Genomic DNA, 23911 nt, shown 5'->3' on the forward strand with positions numbered 1-23911 from the left:
ATCTTATTTTTTCCAAGGCAGAGGACAGTCAGTGGGAATCAGAAAATAGTTAGCGAAATGAAAGGTCAATTTTTTCAATTGAAGGGAGGGGTTGAGGATAGGTGGAGCATAAAAGTTATTATTATCGGTAATTTACCGTTTAGGTTTTCTAGGTTTTTGCATGGACACAAGCTGTCAAACTGTACAGGGACTATTCCCTTGCCTCTCTTTAGAAAATATAACTCGGCAGCAAAAATTACAGTGTTAACATCGTAATTCAAGCTGTGCATGATTGTTAAAAATGTGCAAAATATTGCTGTGGTCCAGTTGTAAGCGTTTTTCCTTATTGAATTGATAGTTGGGTAACACGGGTAGTCCAGTGAGTAGAACTCAGGGTTACTGACTGGAGGGCCTGGATTCTATTCCTGGGGACGCCTCTGGGCATACTCAGCTTCACCCAAGCTTTTTGGTTTTTCGGGTACCAGATCTTCCTGGGAAACAAAAGGCGGCATAGAGAAAGGATCTTGCCTCCCCACTTGGATGTGTGAATATTACACGCCGTTGGTCTTAGTATTGGGTAGGCTCTAGCATCATCTATAAAACCGCGTTTCGGATTGGTTAACCCAACTGTGATGGTTGATAGTTGGGCGTGAGTTTTATTTCCCCTCAAAGAAACCACCGGGCTAAATTGAGTAAAATAGATGTGTATCGTTTTCATTAATACTTTATTTAGCATTATTTACTCTGAAATCGGCTTATAAAACATCTGCCGCCAAAAGAGTTTTCCTCTCCCGTACAATATAGACATATAAGGCCTTAGTAGCATCGCCAACGAACTGTTATGGTAAAAAACGCACCTTGTGTTTGATTTTAAACGAATGCCATCTGTAAAGAGGGATGGGAGTACTGAATCATAACCAAAGATGTAGTAAATTTCCTTACCCTTCTGCCTTTTACCTTCCTGCTTTACCTTACCTTATACCTTAGGCAGTGTTGGGGAAACTTTCTGGCAACGTGGATCTGGGAGTGAATACATTTCAAAAGGCGAACCAGAAATGACCTAGAATTTGTTTTCTTGATTAATATCCTACGGGATTGTGTTATCATTGGTGACCGATAGAGTAGAGAAGGCTATGGGCGCTCCTTGAAAGTACGTAGGTGTACATTTTTGCAGGCTGCATTTTGCAGGTGTGCTGCTTGTTGAGTGAAATCACTTTTGCGGTAAATAAACAACTCATTCCCCAGATATTGATTTCTTCAGTGTCTGATGGTTTCAATCTTCTTAGTTCCATCCAAAACGTGTATTCTTTTCTTCCCTCCATCCTAATTCACCTAACATCTCCCATCTATGAACATCTTCGGCCGTCTATACCTCTCATAATCTCTTAAATCTACCCGTACTGGCCTCTTCGAATTTCACACCATATCAGCCCACTTTTCCCCGCTTTTTCAATACATCGTCGTTCATCTTCCCATTTACCTATATTTCCACTTTCACGTCTCAAAAACCTCTAATCTGCGATCATCCTTTTTCTCCAGGAAAGAGTTTCCGATGACACGTACTGACCTTGAACTCAATTAGCTATGCCAAGGCTTTTCCCTTCGTCAGTACGAATTTAATACCTCTCTGTACAATATATCTTAATTGAATATTTTTTCGCGCAATTCTTATAAAGTCCTCATTATTATAAATTTTTAGTGAAAAATTTCTTCCGCAAACACGTGCATTGTTTCACTAGCTCCACTTGCTCCACCTTGAGTGCTTCACAACCTTCAATACGTTCTGGTGATCTCATTACCTTCTCTTTATTTCTACTCATCCCACGCATTTCACTCACATAACCCTGCAGTACGCTTGTCATAGTGCGTGCAAAAATGACTGAAATTCTTTTGCCGACTCACTGAAACTTTTTTTTATCGGCCTCTCTTACTGAAGTAGTTCTCTGCCTACTTTCGCTCCTAGTCACGCACTATGCATTTAAGATTCCTGCGCAAGGTATGCGGGTTACAAATGTCACGGAGGTTATTTTTTGAAAAGGTTGTGTTTTATGTGTGATTAATTAAACTTTTTAAATTTACAAGAAATTAAATTTTCGAATTGTTTTCGCATAGAATTGGCATATTTTTCCGGTGGTCGTTATCGTCGTCATTTGGAACGTTATAATGTTGCTCAGTGAGTGCTATAGAAAGTCTCCCATTTGTCACGTGACCCGAGAATGTTTAAGAAGTCGGATAATACATATTGTTTATTTGGCTTCAACGAACCAAGAGGAAAAATGGATTCCTCAAATTCCTCGGAGGTGAGGTAACGTGTGACGGTAGGAGGTCGACGGGAAGTCAAAGCAGAATAGGCCAAGCGAAGAATTTCATTGTGAAAAGGGAACTTCTGTGCGCATTGAATCCACGCAAAGAGATTAGCGGAAGTGCTTTTCGAGAACATTAATTTAGAGAGGGGGTGGGTACCGATTGGATCAGGGACATAGATAGCTGTTAAAACAGACCGATGTCTACTTTCGAAAAATGCCGTTGGACACGACTGGGTTAAGCGCAAGCGGAAAGACGAAGTGAGACATAATGAAGCATGCAGATGAGTTTAGGGAAAGCGATGTTGGAGCACAGCACGTAGAGAAAGAGCTGATTGATTTTCTCGTGGATTCTCTATCGTGCACAACATGAGACGCTGTGTGATCGTGGGGGGTGATACCAATTGCGGTGAGATGCGAGGGGAACCCTTGTGTTTGGAAACTGAGAAAAAATGAGTAGGAAGTATTCTCTTGCGTATTTCCTTGAAAAAGCCTCGGACTGTTTAGCCTTGCGGCCATGTTATTCGCGCCGGCTAAGAGAAATAAATGTCATTAATTGCATATTACGGCATTTGCCCACCCTCAGTTTTATCGCTGAAGCAGACGGAAAATAATAGATTGAGAGAAGAAGCTACTTGGAGATCAAGGAAAACATGTCCTATGTAGGGGCGGATGGAATTATTACGGGAGAATGCAGTACGAAGATATTGAGGCTAAAGAAAATCCAAGTGTATATGGCGAACGAATAAATATAATTGAAAACACTTAATAGGTAATATTTGCGTAGAGCAATTCTCGGATTTTTCAAATATCGCTTTGCATACTTGTATTAATGTGGGGAACTTAATTCATTTATAGCATAAGCTATTTATTGTCAATTTCATTTTTTCATAACCTACTACTTGCTTGTGTCGTTTAATTTCTGTATGAAATTTGGTAATATGTTGGTGTTCTTTATTTTAAAAAAAGAAATAGGCTACCCTTTTTTTTATATCTATAGCTACTTTTTGTAATAATATGATATCTATTATAACTGAACATGCATTGTTATTATTTATTAATCATTTGAAATCGGTTAGTTATTAGTTTGTTTAGAATAATTTGAGTCAAACTTGCTTCGAATTGGTAATACATAAATATTCAGAATGAAACGAGAAGGTTATTTACGCATTAGTTAGAATTTTACTGTGGTAGGTTGTACCAACTCTATTGCAATGTAATATCTGAGTGTATACGGGTTGTAATCAATAAACAACGGGAATTTAAATATTTATACAAATTTTTTATGCGTTCGCAAATATTTATATTGCTCCCTTCAACATATTGCCCATCAAATATGCACTTTCACTTGTGTCAATGCCTTTTTCCTGTCCTCAAAATGCTAGGGAAGTCACGTCTTAGTATAGCTTTCAGGTGAGTCATAAATTTTTCCTTTTTTCTCCTCTTTGGTCTCCGAACACTTGAGCTTTTATTGCCCTGTTCTTACATGAGAACTAAAGGAAGTCGTAGGGAGTCATATCGAGCGAGTACGGTTGCTGTGCCATCGAGGGAGTGTTAGTTTTTACTGAAACTTCACGTGTAAGGATGTGTGAATTGTGAATTATAATTGTTCAAAATATCTAAGAAGTTTTTCCAAAGTTCTCGTCATTTTTCTTCGAAGTGACCGACTTGAATTGCGCAAAACTTGGGAGGTAATATTTCTCCGCATATAGGGCGCGAAACTAAAAAATTCTCGTTACTTTTTATCACCCCTTGTAATTCCTTTCTTGAGCCTCAAGTTCAGTGCTAGCTAGGCTATGATAAAACTAGTTACATTTTGCCTGTGTAGGTTAAAACGAATTCCTGGTGGAACAGAATTCGTGTGGGATTAGGTTAGGACTAGATTGAACCATTTCGCCCCCTATTTCTGCAATTCCGTGCCGCTCAAGTCTTCATGGTCGAAGCCCTTTCATATTATTTACGAGTATGTTGTTGTAATGATGATGCCTCATGTGTCTTTCTTTCCCTCTCTGCAGTCGGAATTCGCATGGGTGCGCTCCGCCCTGGAAGCGGCCCAGGAGCAGTCGGCGACCCTTTCGCGGGCCATCCAGAGGATGGAAGGCGATCGAGACGCCTTGCTGAGCGAACTAGTCTCCTGCGGGGCCATCTCGCAGCACGCTCGGTGAGTCAAGCGATATTTCCTCCATTACGCACGATCGGGCGACAATCATCCGGAGTGGGTGTGTTTTTCTTATTCACCGTACTCGAGAAGTGCGGAAATGTACGAGTCTTTCGTTCCGATTCCGTTGAATCGGATATGCATAACATTAATTTTACTCCAATGACGTAAGATGTTAATGCCTTACACTTCTTTGACGTGTCGAACTCTTCTGGAATTCGGTCAATTGGTATTAATCTCGGTTGGTGGTTTTGTTAAAATCGCTCTCATTCCGCATGCATCTTTGACCAACAGGAATCTCTCCTGGCATCAAATAATGAAAGAAAACAATTGCCGGTTATGACAAAACGAAAAATCGTGGTATTAGGAAGGCTAAAATCAAACCAAAGTTGATTAGTGACTAATTGGAAAAATTTTCAATTTGGTTTCGATTTAGACCATCAACCCAGATGATGGATGGCAAGTATATTAATTAATAGTACCTTAAGTATGTGCATAAATATAGATTTCGCAATATTGTTTGAATAGTTAACGTTATCAAAGTTTACGATACCTTTTAGATTATTTCCATGACTTCGTCCTTACTAAGATGGTGTTCTAACATACAGGTCCACGGCAATGAAATTAGGAAGTTTGTGATTTGACTCGTATTTTTCGAATGGTGGGTGCAAGAAATGAAGTGAAAAGATAGGGATGAGATCCTCCGAACGAAAAGACCAATTTTCTAGGCGGTACAGAAATTTGAGGTCAGATTCCATTCGGGGATGCGCGAGATTTGAAAGACTAAGGGTTCGTAAATTTTCTTCACTTGAGCATATTTGAAGGGGAGACGCCATGACGGAACTATGGCTGGGAAGACATTTAGTGGGTGATTGAATTGCTTCTGGGGTAGCCAGTCGACCAGATGGGATCGCAGTATTTTGTATTGTGGAGGACATATTCAAGAAACACTGCCATAGCTTCGGGGAGAGCGTAATTTCCTCGAGCCTTAAGAGAACGCTAACAATTTATGTATTGGTAGATATGGTGTTCATACAAGGTTTTTATAAAATATATCGGTTACAAATTTTTCCTGACGGGTGCGTCGTCGTCGAAGTGCTGAATTCAGACCAACGGTTAAGTGTGTGCATGATCACAGATCGCATTGGTATTGAAAATATGACATTGCTCACCATTATCTCTGAATGTTTGGCGATGCGAAAGATATGTTCTAAACTCGTCTTTAAAGTCTTGACGGACGACCAAGAGCAGGGTCGAGGGTCTTTTTGCTTGAAGACCTTCTGGAAAGCCATCGCGACGATTCCCCAACCCCCTAATAGTCTCGAATCGCCACCAGCAGACTATTTCCTATTCCCAAAAGTGAAATCCTTCCTCAAAGGGCGCCACCATGGGACCCTAAGTGCCGTCAAAGCAGCTTACACGCGTACCCTTAAGGACCTTCCGGAATCCGGCTGCCAGGGAGCCTACGAGTCGCTAAAGTGGAAAAGCCGCTGGCCAAAGTGTGTCGACGGTCAAGGGATGTACTTTGAAGAGTTTCAGGCATTGTAGCAATTTCTGAAATAAATCTATTTTTCCAAAAATTTTCTCGATTTATTAAATACAAACCATGTATGATGAAGGAACATAAATTTTACATCAAAGGTTATCCCTAGAAGAGTTTGATTCAGCTGGAGTATAGGCTGGTTAGAGAGGGTATGGGTGAAAGAAGGGGTGTATGTTTTAGTTGTAAAATGCTGACTATCTGCTAGGTTTCACACAACTGTCAATAAGAGCAGCACTTTTCCCATAGGCTTTATGGAGGGCTGTAACTCTGAAAAAACTGTAGTTGAAATTCTGTTACACCCTAGAAATGGCGGTTTAGAAGGAATGCCGGCATGGGAAAGTTCATGTCTTCATTTTGGGGTTTTATTTGAGGAAAGCAGAGAGAGAACTGCTCGTAAATAATTCTTCGATAATATATCTGCAAATCTAAGTTAATTGTCTAACACAAGACTGCTTTCTCCAGTTTCGAAAATTGCTACATGTTTTTGTCACTACTCTAAGTGCGGTAGCCCACATTTATATAAACTCTGTTCAGAGCTAATTTTTAAATTTAATTTTTTAAAGGAGAATGCTGAGTCATAAGATGTAGACTTTTGGTGCTTTCTTCCGAATTTCTATCCCTGTTGACAAAAAATTCAGTGAAAATAATTCGCACAAAATAATCATAGTAATTTTGGCGAGAAAATGAAGGTACATGGTGAAGAATATTTTACTTGGAAGAGGCGTTTTTGTTGCTAAAGAGCGGTAGACTGGTAATGTAGCATCAGTAAAAAAATCTCAAAGCGGTTCTCAAAATAAGAAAATTGACAAAAAAAAACGGCGAAAGTTGTGATTCATCGGAATGGGTTCGTGGAATTTCCGGGGTGTGTTATTGGCGCGTCTTGAAATTTTTTCTCCGTAATCATTTGGCATTATTGGTTTCAATTCTGCTTCGGAAACCTCACTGAAGCCGGCCTACGCCCTTGTGACGAATTTTCTGTATGCACTCGTCACCTCTTCGTCATCGGGAAGTGTTTTTTGATTTTTTTGCACTCTCTTTCAAAGGTTAGGGTGGTATTTTGCAGGAAAAAATACTTCCAGTAATAGAAATAGAAAAATTCATTCCCACACCACGGAGACTTTTTCAAAATGGCCTCTTAGGAAACTTGTCGCGAGAATCCTCATAAAATATTTGGACAAAAATGTGCCGTGTCCAAATTTCGTCGGGACCACAATGTATTCAGAAAACTTTATTTAGGTGTAAGTCATTTTTATAATTGAAAGAACCTGCACGATGCTATCGCTTTCCCGAGTCGCCAACCTAATTACCCAGTTATTCTTAGATTTGTCCGTTATTTTCATGAAAGTGGACCCTATGGAAATCTGATTCGCTCAATAATACCAATTATTACTAGGCTATATTTAACAATTGGGTAGAGTAGCATTGTACGGTTCAGAAACTTAGTCTTTGAGGCAAGACGATAGGCGTAGACTGGAGACTTTTTGGATGTGGAGTTGGATGGAAAAAGTAAAATGAACTGAAAGAAAAAATAAGGGAAGAAGTTCTTGATATTTTGGCGGAAGGTAAGATTTAAGGAGAAATTCAAAGAAGGCAGGACAAGTGGATGCGGGACATATTGAGTGGAAATGGAATTTTAATGACTCTTGAGAGGAGACTGAGTGTTGGTTAGGCGAGGTAGAGGTAGGAAAAGAATTTACATGTTGGACGGGATGAAGGGAGGCAGGAAGTACGTGGATTGTAAAAGCTTACTCTAAAGCAGGATTTGAAAGTTTTATTTTGTGTTATCCTGAGTGGGGCTTAGGAGTGTAGCATACTTTAGGAATTTGATCCATCAAAAAACCTACTCTGCCGGTTAGATTACTCTTACTAATAATAATCTTTTACTCTTTCCCACGTACAGAGTTACTGTAAATATGTTCGGTTTAGGAGTACGGGAGGCGCTCTGTCGAATTTTGAACGCGGTATTTTTCCTTCAAAAAATTGTGCAAAGATTCCTGTGGTCCGTTTTTTTGTACTTGGTCATTTTTTGGCACAGTGAAAAATATGACCAGACATCATTGGCTCCTCGGATTCGTCCCCGTGGCTCGCATCTTTTTTTATGGTTGATTTATTATCCCGAAACAGGATGTAGAGAGGCGGGCGAAAGAAGTGCTCCCTTCTGATCTCAGATGGATGCTCGAAAATTCACTATTTCTAGTCCAATAAAAGTCAAAAGGGAAAGTATTATCATTATTTTTGGTAGTCCGCCGCATAAGGTAGGTTTTTGGATGGACACAATTTGATCATCGCTACATTTCTTACCTTTATCTGACAAGAACACCCTGACACCCCCATTACAATGAACTGTTCTTCAATTCCGAATGCTTTTTACCTTCCTTCATTCCGCCCAACATTTCTACACATTCATTCCCCTTCCTCCCTTGCGTGGCATTCATTCTCCTCCCCTTTATCACAGTATGCTATCATCAATCCAAATGCTCTGCATTAGCCTCTCCTGCCTCTTATGTTTGCCACTAAGCTTCTTTTCATAACGCAACCCTTCTTTTACTGTTATCACTACTATTCCCACCGTCTTCTCAAACACTTTTTAAACAGGTAGTCTATGTGTGTGACGTGAAACGCTGAGAGATAGTTTGTAAGTACCGTGAAAAACCGACCTAATTATGCAAAATACGTTGAATGAATTTATGTCTGTCACTATTGTTTTCAATTAAGAGCGTGTGATGTAGGTTGAGCGTGGGTCGTCGCCAGGGTGGGTACGCCTCGTACATCAAATTATCTTTCCTCAAACTTGCAACCTCGCATTTCTATAGAGGTCTGTTGGTTTTTGGTAATAGCCGACACCCTCCTTTTGGTTTTAAATGTGGATAAATCCCTTTTGGCAAAATAATCACCGTTCATTCGAATTGTATTGGTTATATCAGACGATGTCTGGTGATATTAAAAACAAATTTTCACAGACGTTTGACATCACTGAAAAATGGGTCATGATTGTTTTTTCACAGTGAAACATTTACTTTTTTATGCCAGAAATATGTGTACGCTCCACGGAGTATGACTCGTCCTTAACGGTTTTCAATGATGTCCACGTCTTCCCACTCTTTCATATGCTACGGTGTGCGCTGTGCGCTCCACATTGCGTGCTTTGAATGTAACGGGTCATTATGCTAGCGAGTAGCCTACTTGTAACTCGTCGTCAATCGATTATATTCCTTGGACTGTGACTGAGTAATATTTTGTCCGGACAAGTGCTGTTCATCTTGTTGTTCATGTTGCGAACAAAGGTAAATGGTTTTTGACCGCTTTAGCGGCACTACGTGCACCATGGGAACGTGGTGAGGCGACGTTGCCTCCGACGGTGAATGCTAATGCCGCCCCATACGAGGGACTATACACGCGAAGAAATGGCGTGGATATGGAAGAGATGATTATTTATTAGAATTAAGAGTATTTTAATATTCTAATGTTAAATTTTTGATGGATCTTCTTCCTATGCACTCCTAAGCATTACCTGACACAACACTGAATGAATACTTTAAAACCTGCATCACAAAAAAAACCATTATTTAACTCCAGATACCTCCCGCTTCCCCTTTGTTTCGGTCAACATTCATATTCTTTCCCACCTCTACATCGTCTCCCAACATTTACCTCTTGAATAACCGTCCTGGAAGGGAAGATTAGGGCATTATATGTACTTGGCTTTATTGGAAGGATATCCATGCATAATTATTTCCTTCGGTGACATCTCACATCTGGCATTTATTTACCCATTTAGTCTTCACGCTGAAAAGCCTCGCTGAGAAACTTGTTGGCAATTCTCTCACTCGGCTATGCTTTTACTCCTATGGTGAAGTAAGTGAGCGAAACTCTTATGTCCCCCATAGCCTTAGCAGTAAAAACCGGATTTGAATCTGTGGACACGGTACCTTAAACGACAACTGGTATTCCGTACACCTTACCTAAACGACGTTTTCGTCAAAGATGTCACCTGAGCGCAGAAACTCGAAAAGTGATGCTAAGTTAACAAGAGGGTTGATTATTTCGAGCTTTTACCTGACTTTTTACTTTCACATGCATAAATATGGAGGTGAGGGACATTTTATTAAGTGTTTCGTATGTTTGATCGCGAGGCCCCCCAGGTGAGGGGTCGTTGCCAGCTGTGGCTGGTCCTAATAATCTCCTTCCAACAATTCTGATTCTTTTTTTTTGTTGGATTTTCTTTCATAAAAAATCATTGTAAATTATAGGTAATGAGACTCCTGAGGGCTGTGATAGTCAAGTGTTCGGCTTCTGAATGGGTGATCCCGAATTCATTCCCGGGCGATGGTCGTGGTTTCATCAAAATCTAAGCAGTGTAATCTTCTAGTTACTACAGCTTCATTGCAAACCAACTGGTGATGTTGGGAAATGAAGTTGACCTCTTTACCCTGAATAAATTGAGCATTGTACCTGTGTACGTATACGTGTATAAATTATACAAGTATATACACTGAACAGTGTACACGCCCTAAGGCTAAATTCGGGGTGAGAAAACGAATGTTCGTGATGATAGGTTAGAGCTTAGGGTATACATAGTGATTTTATTGCTTCCAATTAGCCCACTGACCCGTCATTTCTACTGAATGTTTTCACGAGCTTCAGTTGATCAAAATGTCTCAGAATTTATTCGATTTGCTTTCTTCTCATTATTATTGCTTGATACCCTTTTATTTTTTCATCCTTGGGGGGACTTCTTTGTAATTCATTAGTTATGTCCATTTAATTACCGCTGTTAATTGTTTATTATGTCTGAAAGAATATATATTTAGCTAAAATTTAAGTGGTAAGTTAAACGAGTTAGGTTATGCTACAAAGAACCCTTCTGTGACAAAGCATAACAGAATATCTTTCAATCTCGGTATTTTCTATCGCTGCTACAATATGCGCTTCCCAGATCACCAAGCCTTTCTCAGATTTGTCCGAACGTTAACTTCTTCATCTATATTTCGTAACCTACTTTTGACATTTGTTCGTATTCTTGTGGAACGTCGTCGTGCTAGAGAGTATCCGTGTCCTTGTCTTCTTCCTTCTCTGCAATTATAGGTAATTTAATGTTATGAATGAAAATGAAACTTTGGTGTGCCGTTCTGGCTCAGACTTTGGCGAAGTTCTCATGGATGAGTATAGTTTTCGAGCCAAAGTTTAATATGAAAATCTTTACTTGGAGTATAACCGTATACGTACTTATATAAGGACTGCTTATTGATTTTATATCAAAGAATACAGTTTGTTATCCTTAATATTTTATCGAAATGTTAAAGCTGTAAATATGAATGAGATAGTTTAATTCTGCGCAGGCATATTATATATCTATAATAACCTATGTCATCTGTCGGTCATTTGGCATGCTGATTTGACTCTCGGCTTTTGTTAAGATTAGCAGTGTTCAGATGAAACCTTTAATGGCTGAAATCCAAGATTTGAATGTACCTCTTATGTTTGAACATTTTTTATTAAATACTGCTATCGTGTTCGCCCATATTTAATACACCAGCTAGTTTTTAAGTGAAACCATCTATAGAGTATTAACGAAAGCTGTCTTATAAGAATATTTTACCTCCAAGCCCCATTTTAACCAAAGTATATATTAAGAACCGTCTCAGGCGTAACTTGAAACTATTTAAACTTTGAAAGGTAAAGGAGCAACAGTGCTGCAATCTCTACGCCCAGTTTTACTTCCCACGACCATGGTTTTGTTGCGACGCAAGATGTGTTGACATTACATAGTTAGCAGTATATTTCTACATACGCCTATCTTCCTCCACAAACTGTCGATGTGTGCACATAATTACTTCTAACTTTCTACTATTCTTTTGTATTGTCACCTGATGATGTTGCTTTCGACGAAATCATGATCGTGGAGAGTTAAATTATTAATTGAAAATGCAGCGTTGTTTTTAATCACCCAAATACCGAAGATCATACCTAGTCTTCAATCAAAACAAAGGTAAATATGGTATCGATGGATTTATTATACTTTCCTTGAAAAACAGCAGTGCTGGCTGTTTTTGATTTTTTGAGAAATATATGTGAAAATTATATTCGTGAAATAGTTCTTAAAGAAAATTTTAAATCGGGGGAAAGGCACGTTCTCGCCCGTGATTGAATGGGACATAACCCGGTATAACTCATGATTAGGATAGCGTGTTATCAGATTGATGCCCCGTCTCCTTAGTCAGAAAAGATACCAGATTGTCTGTCGCCGTGTATCGCCGTCCTACGATCTGCTCGTCTGATAAAAGTGGTAATTAATGGAGCGCAGCGGACACGTTTAGCACTCGTACACTTCTCCGATGCGAGCGATAGGACGATGGATTGGGATGAATAATGATAATGTGACCGCAGTGATAAGATCGAGTTGTAATCCTTCGTACTCCCCTTTTTGAGGATTTCCATGTTTCTCTCTAAAGTGGGTGAATGGGTTTGTGGAAGGCGGGGGTGGATATGAGAGAGAGGGAGAACAGAAGAGTGAGAGAGAAGGCAGGACGCTTGTTCAGCTCAAGGTCATGTGCTGAGGAGGCATTGGTCAGGGGAAGTTCGATTTTCAGCATCGTGGTCCGATGTAAACTTGAACTGTTGAAAATTTCCGATACATTGGCTTTGAAATAGGTATCGATGGCATCGAAAATTCGAATTACCTCGCATTTACCTTCGGTTATACAATTGACCGAATTTTCAAAACTTATATCGAGTTATATTATGGAATAAGAGCAGCAGGGAAGATTGGAGGCGACGGCAATGTGATGCTCCGAAAGGAAATTGACATAATGTATTGAGGGAGTAACGAACGTAGAAGTTTGTATGTAAGCCGAAGTGTGGGTGAAGAGAGAAGCTTATGAAGGACATTTAAAAGAACAATAGGGAAACTAATTGGACATCCTAAGACACGATAGCTAGCAGAATACCATTAATGAGTTAAACAGGACAGAATGAACTGCGAGAAGCAGGCAATAGAAGTTGTTCGTGTAAGGAGCTTTGGTCTTAGTGACGGCAGGGAACCTGACAGTTTGGAGAGCTGATTCCAGCCTATCCTCGGATTGATAACCTGTGATGATGATGAGTATGACTACGTTATCACGTATACTTAGTATGTGAAGCCTAAGAATATGAGTAAATGCAACTGGTATTGAGAGGCAATGGAATGTTGAAGACTGTATTTGAAGGGAGAATATTGGGCAAGAGAGATATAGGGATGGAAAAGCCACTTCAAAAGGCTTCTAAAAGAAGTTTAACAGTTTTTAGTTCCTGAGATCAGCTAATCCAAAACCACAGCCGTAAAACAATTGCTTACAAAATGCCTACTCAGTATATCTACCGTCAATTATTATTTTTCACAAACACAATTAGGATACATGGATTCTGACCTCGATAAATTTTACATCGAAGATAGATATTGGAAATTTAATATCATACAGCATAACTTCATCGAAACCGAATCGTGATACGAGTCTCGCATCGGGTATCGCACATCTTTGTTTCGGTGCACGATCCCTTCTTGTGTCTGTGGGTTACCACGGCGACGGCGTCTCGCTCGGATGCATCCTCCCGACTCTTCAAGTCGAATCCTCCACCTACGCACCCGTCCGTCACCTCCTTTCCTCCCCCGCATCGCCTCCACACCCCTCCTCACCGCTCGATCGGTGATGCGAGCCCCATCTGAAGCCCCAGCCGATCCTGTATCCCTCCTCAGAAACCTCTCCCGCCCCCCCCTTACCTACCTCTCCACACAGCCCCGCCGGGGCGAAGAACCGTAGAGGAATGTCGGAGATCAGTGGTCAAGGCGATATCGGAGGTGTAAAAAGATTCGGAGATCTGGAGATCTTACGCGCGTGTAATTTTATGTTGCTGCGTTTTTAAATCCCAGTTAGTTTATAAGGAACATCTCAATCACAAGAGCATAAGCTGTTTGTAATACAGTCGGCAGCATCAGGTGACACCATTAATGGTTCATGGACTTAACAATTTTTCTTAAAGATCAATTTTAATAAAAATCTGTTCAAGCTAGATTTTTTATTTCATTCAATGTGTGGTTTCGAAAAATGACACCAGACTATCGAAATAATAACTTTCCTCCGTATAGCTTATTATATTGTTATTTATAATCATGAAAAATTTTCAGCTCAGGACTTGGATCATTTACTTTTTACTCTGAAGAAGTACACGTTTTAGGAGCTTGAATAATAAACCACACTTCGAACGATTTTTTTCCTTTCGCGTCGTAACTACAGAAATCAAGATTCACCTACTATGCATGTAGACTTTTCGGAATGAGATGCGTAAATGTTATTTTGCGTAGACGTTGATGGCATTTGGTGAAATTTGCAAACCAAGTTTTGTAACACGTTGAGTTATTGAGTTTGAATTAAAGTGGAATGAATTGCATTTCGCTCTGTAATAGTCATTTCTAATAAACTTGAAACATTTAACCGTGATAAGAAGTAGTAATCTCAGTTCTTTGACATGCCCTATACTCACAAGCATCAATAGTTTTAAATTTGAAATTTCGCAATAAGAGGTTCCTCTTGTTGATATATTTTTAAGAATGAAAAAAATTTTTTTTCTGGTTTCATATCTCGGTTATTATTACGCTCCCCAGTCTGTTGAAAATATTACGATGTACTCACCATCTTTTATATACCGTTATTCTCGCCGAACACACCTGTTGACTGTGTATTCAAGAGGAGAGAAGGACGAAAAATAGTTGCGCATTTCGTTCGAGAGGACGCCATACGAATGCGGCGATGCAAAGGTTATTGGTTTTATCGGCGAATTAAATTTTCTGTCGAAGGAGAGAAGCCCTTAGCCGAATCATGGTGTTATTTATGTAGCATGTTCAAGTTTTACAACCAGCGGTACAAGTTTTAAACTCATTACTTGCAATGTAACAATTCAATATTGCAATGTGATATATGGTGGGCACGCCGGGTTATGATGAAATCGCGCTTAAGATTAATGTTACAACCGAAGTGACGCGAAATTGAATTTTTACGATTTCCAAATAAAGGGAAGAGACTTTTTTTCCTATTAAGAGTTTTTGTGCAATGGCAGAGCTGAGGTTGGGATATAGATAACAGGGGAGAAGGTTAGATATCACGTCGGGGAAAATAAACAAAAAAACGAGGATTGCACTGTTTGGTTGACGATAAGAATGAGGCTCTCGTGTAAATAGCGTCTATGGGATATGGTCTGAGTGAACGTCCGATTGATATCATTTCCGTTTCTGATTCCGTGAGTTGATTAATACAAGTTGCTTTTTGTGCGTACGTGTTTCTTTCGAGGAGAAAGTGACGTGCGATTGACGTACTCACACACTAGATGTGGATGGGACAAGAGAGGCATGAATTAAGGAAAGGCGTAGTTCCGATGATGAGAGGCAATAAAGCGTAAGACAGAGAAAGTTATTTAACAGACTGTCGGCTGAGTTTTCTCGAGGCCTTTTCGCAAAAATACGCCGCCTATTGCGTATGTATTCAACATTATCGTCAGAAAACACGACTTGATCCTGTCAGCATCCAGAACGCCATAGACAAAAGCCTCTGAACCAACAGACGACGGTCAACACGTCCGGCAACTCGTGAATCTATTGTCGGTGTGTGGCGTAAGCAGAATTATTTTGACAAATGAAAAACATTTGGTGTTTAATTTTTTTGATGTTAGTACTTATGAAATTTCCCTACCTTGTAGCGTGTTCTTTCAATAATTGTCGAGAATCTTCCTAAGTCCTTAAGGGTCTAAATATTTTTTATAGAACACGAAGTCCCCTTTGGCACGAGGAAAAATGTTTTATAATCCTTTCTAGTGATTTCATTCGCTAATTTTTTCCGATGAAATTTTTTCATTTTGGTATGCTTGTAGTACACTTAAAAAAAATGGTTAATCTCTTAAAGATCTGATGATTAATAGTGAGAGTCATATTGCGCCGACGCTATTAACTGACATTTTGGTATGCCTCGCATGCATCTGTCCGTTCATTAATTACTTTTGTCAATCATTTCCCTTTGTTTTTCAAGCAGCAAGTCGAATGCCGTGGTGACAATCGGTTAATGTTTTGTGGGAAATTCAGGCCAGCCAATGAGCTTGTAGTGCTTATTGCTGGCGTACAGATAAAAAATTAATGTTCCGTGACTAAATCAACACGTTATTCGGAATCGAGAAAAGGGCCGAATTGTTTCACATAATTTTCCCATTTTTTCTTTTTCAAAGTTTATAATGACGTGGTTTCCGTCATTACGAGGCCAAATTAGGAGAACGGTAATTCAAACTAGGACATCGATGTAGTGGTAGTTCGTGATGTCTCCATGCTTGGATGTTTTTTTTTGCTCTCCGATAGTAGCTTGTTCGTACCTGTTGAAGCGAGATAGACTGAAAACCTTTTGCAAGTCATTAACGGTATTTTTAACCTGGTACGGTCATACGATAGGGTACGATAGAAATTGCGCTCTTTCGTGTGGACGAAATAATTCCTCTACTTCTTAATCTCCTATTTCCTCGTGGATGCCGCTTATGCACACGAAGATTGATGGAAAATTAAGGAAACGATTACCTTGGACATTGGACGAGAAAAGTAAACGGTGCTGGGTTATAGGTGAACGATTCGATGAAATTCAAAATACAGCGTTTGTGCATGTTATTATCATGTGCGGGAGCATTAGTAAACGTAGTATTGAAACCATATAGAGATATGAAAGAAGCGATCCAATTAATATAATATAATATAAAGTAATCATGAACATGTTTTACAGGTAAGCTGTCAGGTTAGCTTACCCTTGTTATCAGCAAGCTACTTAGCATCTGCTGTTTACGTAAACTCTTCCAGTTAAAACTTCCTTAGCTGCTCTCCATGGAGAGGAGACTGCGGGTAGGCTCGAATTCTTGCGACCCTGAAGTCTCTTTTCCTTAATAATAAGTGCAAGTGCAAGTGATTCCCTTTAATATGTTGGAAGAGTAACTGATCATCTCTGACATGAAATAACATATTTTCGGTTTGAGGAAGAGGGAGCAATAATGCTTCATTAACTATTAATCCTAAGGGTTCTTTTGCCCATCCGTGTAATTTCCAGTTTCATGTGTCTGCTTACTACAAGGGTTAACTGGTCTTCGGCGTTGGCTCATTAATGCATCGTTGAACATTACAGTAATGTTCGAAACATCCGATCTTTTGGATGACTTGTGTCCGTACTGTATGGTCATCTCACCCTCTCAGCAGATAATGAGTAAGATGTACCGTCCAGTCTGCTGAGGGGGTAGAGTGGCCATCAACCCCAGAGCTCGTTTCGATAATCGAGAGGCCGGAGTCCATCACGTAAACTTCCCACGGCGCATGTGATGGGTTGAGACAAGGTCAACTAATGGATGCTCCATCTCCCATTGTTTCACCGAGAAATTCGGTGTCATGAATAGTCCATGAACGCCTAGATGACGAGGGAATGTAACGTAGCCGACCCTGGAACCTTCAGTTCGATTGCGTGACATCCGAGAGGACGGACGCTCCACCGGAATTGCTAATGGTTGCACGTGATATGGTATGAAGCCTTTAGTGGACATGTTTAAGCGAGGGTTGAGTGAGAAGTAATGATAAAAATTTAGCTCGCAACTTTACAGTTCCTTGCACGCCGAGGACATCTTTCAGGACGTAATGGACTGGAAAATCTCTCTCTCTCCCTTCCTCCACCCCGTAGAGTTCATTCGTCAATTTTGGAGTCTCTCAGTGCTTTGAAACACGCGACAATAACCGCACAAGTTATTGCAACATCGTGCCATCTCCGTTTTGATCTAGAAGTTTTCTCCAGCATCAAAATCGTGGCTTAATAGTCAGATGCGAACTTTTAATATTTATCAGAAACCAATTACCCAAAATACTGTGCAGGTTTCTTAATTCCTTTTAAAGGGTGACAAAGATGTCCGTTGAAAAATGTTCACGGTGTATAGCATGGCAAACAAATGATAAGATCATTGTTACCAACTGTCAGATGAAAATGAAAAAAATGGAGGAAATGACTGCGACTGTCTTCGACTGTCTAGGGACGTTTCTAAGCAGGGAAAAATACAAGATTTTTGTGGAGGACGTTGCAATCTAGCGGTGTAACATCTATACTAATTAAATAATTAGCATACATTTTTATTTTATCTAATTTTTTCGGTTGGTACCCTGGTTTTTTTCTCTTAATTTAATACTTACTAATGAGAGAGATTTCTGTTAAGTACTGAAGGGTAGATAAAAAAACTGTTAAGGCCTATTGCATAGTAGTGAAAAATTAATTCCTTAGACTGTAAAATTGAACTATGGTTTAAGAAGAAATTACATTATGAGCATTGAATCAATTTATAAAAATTGTACTTCACCGCGGATCCTCAATATCTAAGGGTGTCTCGCTGAGATTATAGAGTAACAACCGAAAGAATCAGTTTTTTGAACTAAGTTAAATATCACTGTCAAACCGTTGTGGATCACTGATTTTATGCGAAATATCTGTGAAAGTTATGGTAATTTACACCAATTTTTTTAAAGATTTTACAGAATTTTTCAGAACTCCATTAATCTTGAGAAATAGTTTGGCGTTTGGGTTTTATGTGAAATTCAGAGGTAAAGTGTCCCATTCCTAATGCTTTAACATTAGTTCACTCGTTAAATTCACTTAGGAGGCACAGCTCGGTTTATTTCTCTGTGAATCGTGTTTTGCTGAAATTCAACATGATGTGAAATAAGTGCGATGAATATGTTTTCTTTTGTCTTTACTCCTTTATTCTTTATTTTTTTGCCTTTGATAGCATCCGAATCAATTTTTTATTACACTTTTTACGACAATCTTGTTTTTTTAATGGCATGATGGGTAGCCAAACTCGCGAGCTCTTATTCTCTCCTCCATTGCTGTCCATTTGGGAAAGTGTTGGGTTGCCCAATTGCAAGGCGAAGGGCCTTGAAACCGTGATGAAAACTAAGGAAAATCAAATTAGAGGTTTTGAGCGTGAAGCCATTCTCGCTGCCATCCGTCTTCTGCCTCCGACCGCCGTTTCTCGAACAGGTCTGAGCGTCAGTCTCGGGCATTTAGCGGATGGCGCGCACCGAGAAGCCAGGTCGCGACTGGCGTCAAAATGCCCAGCGTTGTATAGGCGACGGGATGGTAGTCACGATCATCAACAAACCCATAATTCAATACGAGACGCTCGGTGCAGAACCAACCGCAATGACGGACAGTCATTTCATGGACGAAATTGGTGCGTGCCACTGCGTGCTTTGTGATTTCCTTTGGTTTTTTGGAAGACTTATTTCTATCTAACAGTTGTGCTTTCGTTCACTTGTTTTCACGATTGCTCCGAAGCTTAAGAAAACGGCAATGGCTGTATTTGAACGCGGAGCTATTCGTAATAGAGGTTGAGAACGGGACAAACAAGTACCAAAAAGCTCTTGCTCCGGGTTCATGTTCAAACCGAAAAGAGCTGAAGAAACATCTGCCTCGTATGATGACTTATTTCGGGTTCATTGGCTGGCAGTGTTGCCGGCTGCTTCGCTGGACCTGAGTCGCCAAGATCTGGTCGCTCAGTTGCGCGGCCGACCTAAATGGTTCATTCTTGCTTGCGTATTGCCTGTCAGACGAAAAAACCTGTGTTGCATTCCTCATTTGGATTTGTCATTTCAGTCTTTTCAATCATAATCCTGCTTGGCAAAGATGTTGTTTCGGGGCTTATGTACACTAAATAAACATGGCCCAATATACACGTACTGTTGTACTCAGCTCTAATAGAACTCGATTACTTAATTCCTCTCGGTGATGGCGAACAAAAAACTTGCTCCGTAAAGTGGAAAATTTGATCTCGGGTTGGTTAATTCTAAAAGATTTTGCAAAAGATAAATTGACGTAAATGAACTAAATGTTGAAGGTTTACTTTTTGCCTTGCGTGCAGTCGTCCACTCGCACAAAGGCAAATTTTAACGAAGAATTCATAAATCTAAATCTAGATTGGTTAGCGAACTATTGAAGGTCATAATTACAAAACAATCTATGCTAAGACTTGCTAATATACGCATTACTGATGATTGGTTGCCAACCGATGAAGTAACGCTGAACAAAAATATTGATTACCACCGTGATCGTTTGATAAACTACACTTAGACTTCAATTTTATATCCTCAAACTTCGGGGATTTTCTCATAACATCTCGGGGCGCAATGCGGGGAAATATATAGACATTGAAGTAAATGACCTCTGAAATCTGCTCTGTCGTCTACCTTTGATGCTAATACAAATACTACTAATACTACCTGTTCTTTCGATACATTCTTAACTGCTGGACCAATGATTAAAATTTTAGAGAATCTCCCATCGACTATTCCTGTTTTTCTGGAACAAGGTCAGGTGAATAAATACGTGACGAGATAAAGGTTAAGCACCCCCAAAAAGTAATCCAAGAATAGTTGTAATATAAAATCCTTATTACGAATACATCATCATCCTGAATTCACATAATAAATGGTGGATTCACAACTCTCTCTGGTACACGACCCAGTGGAGGCTGTTAGGGTTATACCGTTGAAGTGAGTGTAATTTGAAGATATCATCGACATTTATACTTGATTTAAAAATCTATATCCTTTGGGCATTATCAGAAAATGTTGGAGGTTAAATGGGCTGTCAAAGTGGGGAACGAAGAAGTAAATGGAAGAGCGGAAGGGGGAAGGACCATATGGAGAACTCTACTGCAAAGAAGAACTGGATGGATAGTTAGGGACACAATGGAAGGGAAAATTGAAGGAAGAATCGTGGGGAAGACAAGTAAGTAGGACAAATTAAGGAGTAGGTACAACAGAGAAGTTATGAGGGAGTGAGGAAATAAACACGGAATAGCGAAGAATTGAGGACTACAGTAAATCAAACCGATGAAATATTTAAGGTTGAAATATTGATGATGAGTATCAGAAGGTAGCTGATTCGAGTTAATATGTCAACCACCAACTCTACTTGTCTCTGTGACTTGCATTAATTTGACCGCTCATAAAGAGATTAAAAGGCTTTGAATGTAGGTTCCATGGCGTGACACGATTTTTTTTTAAATCGTCTTCAGGTCTTGCTTTGCGTCAACGTGCCCGTAAAGCGTGACTTGACATTTAAATCTCTCTCTCGATTCAAAGAAAGCGACCGCAAAAACACTGCATAGGATCTTTTCGAATCACCATCAGCCCTGAATAAAAATATTCTCGTCTCTGGCATGTCCTCTGCAGTCGCACACCACTGGTGCTTCGTCCCCGTCTCCCCAAAAGAGGCCTCCTTGGTAACCTATTATGCATTATTTCTCATATTTCATTGACCTTTTCTTTATGCAGTATAATGAGAGTTCGTCACTCATAATAAATGTCGACGAATTCACTTCGTTTTTATCGGCATCAAAATCCATGAGTCGACGACTAAATAAGCAAAAGTATTGCAATGCAAGTATGATAGTCGCTGAAAAAAGTTACTCATGGACCGGGAATATAATCACGGTACCTTGCCGGGTGCATGAGCAGAATGCTAAGCCCTTTGGTAGGTATTCCTAAAACAGGATTCCCAGTAGAGATTCCTGCAACTAGTTGGCATTTATTGCGAAATAGTGATCCATCAAGGATGAATTGCGAACGGGATGTCGGAGATTAAACCAATCGCTGGTGAAAGATGATAAAATTCGTCCTGCAAAAGCCATATGAGCATTCATCATGAATCAAATTTTATGATTTTTGGTAGTCATGATAACATCTATTAATATTAGTATATTGGAAATATTATCTTATCGTGATGTTGATTGCCACTGTTGATTTCTGCCATGGCCTTTATTATGTGATATGAACGAACGTCTTGCGGATGAATAGCTGATTTTCAGCATGACACTCGATCTACAAATTATCTGCACGTTCTACATGGATCTATTTGAGTCGTAACAATACACACTTAAATGGTCAGGGAAGATGAAGAAGGAAGATGTGCCTAATAATTCATGCCTTGTCCTTATGCTCTAAATGTTTTCTAAGGGTATTTGCGGATTTATATGCACTACCTTCTTGTCTTTACCCTATATATATATATATATATATATATATATATATATATATATATATATATATATATATATATATATATGTCGTGACTATCCGAAAATATTCCGGTTGTTTATTGTTTGGTTATGTTCAAATTCCACCCCGTCATGGCGGCACTGCGTTAACCACCGAAACAGACCCGATTCACGCCACGACTAAAGCCTGATTCCAACCCCCTTGGCGATCCGGTTGATTCATGGGAAACATCTTAGCCGGCTAACCTGAAGGTCATAGATTCGAGTCCCGTCTACGGTATGGATGCTAAGCTGTCAGGCTAGTTCGCGTTTGGAACGCGTAAGCTCGGTAATAATTTTATTGTAAAAACACTAATTTATAAAAGAGTTAATATTTCATTGTATGAATTTTCAAATATCAGTAAATTTCTATTTTAAAATATTTTAAATGTATAATGTATTGAAAAATTAATATTAGCATAGAAATAGATGAAATGTTTGATCTATGGTCTAGTAAAGGTAACAGAAGGCAGAGCCTACATCTGTGTTTCGGTCACAAAGGTGTTCATCGACTAGCAGGAGGTGTGGATTGAGTTGTTCTTCACGTGGAACACGGAAAAGTCGTCTCCGTGAGCATCGTTTTATTGGCTCTCGAATCATATCATCAATGAACTAATTTAATTTAATTTAATTTAATTTTGGACCCATTTGACCAATGGTTTCCTGGGTCCACTTTTATTTTACTTCACAGTTAGTTGGGGATTCCTTTGAATCTTAGTTCCCCTTTTTACAAACAATAATGAGACATAAGGAAACAACAGACATAACAAAACAGACAAAAATAATCAGATATAAGGAAAGTTATTCTAAAATTTTAACATCTACAGGTGCTTATATATGTTGGGAGTTAAACTAATGATAAGCAATTCAAGAAAAAAAAAATCACTCAATAGACATATAGAATACATTGCTACATTTTACACAAAATATTTCCCAGTTAGTTCGCTTGTTGTGGTTCACTATTTGCTGGTTTTCTTATTACAAATTTTCCGAGCAGGTTATTGTTGTTCTGTAGGCAGAATGTGATCATTTCCCTAAAGCTCGTTAGCTTCTCTTCCATACTGTTCCATAAGAGTTGCCGCTCTGTCTCATAGAAAACACAATCCTCCACTCTGTGTTCTGCTGTGTCTTCTTTTCCACAGTTACACAGAGGGGTAAAACATTTCCCTATGAAGTTTAAGTAGGAGTTAAAGTTTCCATGTCCGGTTAACACTTGTGTGCTTGCTGATGTGTGTTTAATATTTAATTTAATCCGGTCATCTATGTTCGGAAATATACGGTGTGTTTTCCTGTAGGAAATGGACAGTTTTAGGCAAAAGATTTTAGAAAAGTTGTAACTAGGTCTAAAACGATTATTAGCGTAACTAGGATGGCTGCCGCTAAATTCATTTAGAGAACGAGACAAGGAGCTAATTTGAAAAACATAGGGAACTTGAGTTCACTTTTGAGATTGACGGGATTCTTTGAACTCCTCATCTCATCGAAAGAATACCCGATCAATATGAGACATAAAAGAGCTCAAAGGATTGTATTTGAGTTGGTGCTCAGTTTTCCCTCTCCCAGTTTGATATTCAACAAAACCCGGCATTGAGCACCCTGAAATTCGTGATGCTTTGACCGCGCGGTCACTACATATTCTATAATGGGCATTTTATAAAACGGGTTCATTCGGCGAATTATTGTGCTGTCAAATCCTAGGCGCCTATTTGGGAACTCATGGTGTCATTGTTTTAGTGATATGGCGTCCATTGTTTTACGCAAAATTATCAACAAGACTTTTTTGTTCTTCAAGTCAATTTGACCACT

At 39.4% G+C, this 23911-nt stretch overlaps 1 protein-coding gene across 1 annotated transcript in view; it reads left to right on the forward strand.

Annotated features, from left to right (window-relative positions):
• LOC139695323 (uncharacterized) overlaps window positions 1-23911 on the forward strand; it is a 194239-nt gene that overhangs the window by 82144 nt on the left and 88184 nt on the right. Inside the window, exon 3 of the mRNA XM_071594030.1 lies at window positions 4298-4443. Coding sequence (XP_071450131.1) covers window positions 4298-4443 — 146 coding nt within the window. The remainder of the gene's footprint in view (window positions 1-4297; window positions 4444-23911) is intronic.

This window comes from Hetaerina americana, unplaced genomic scaffold (genome assembly GCF_022747635.1).
Source record: "Hetaerina americana unplaced genomic scaffold, ioHetAmer1.1.p SCAF_6, whole genome shotgun sequence".
Taxonomy (NCBI): domain Eukaryota; kingdom Metazoa; phylum Arthropoda; class Insecta; order Odonata; family Calopterygidae; genus Hetaerina; species Hetaerina americana.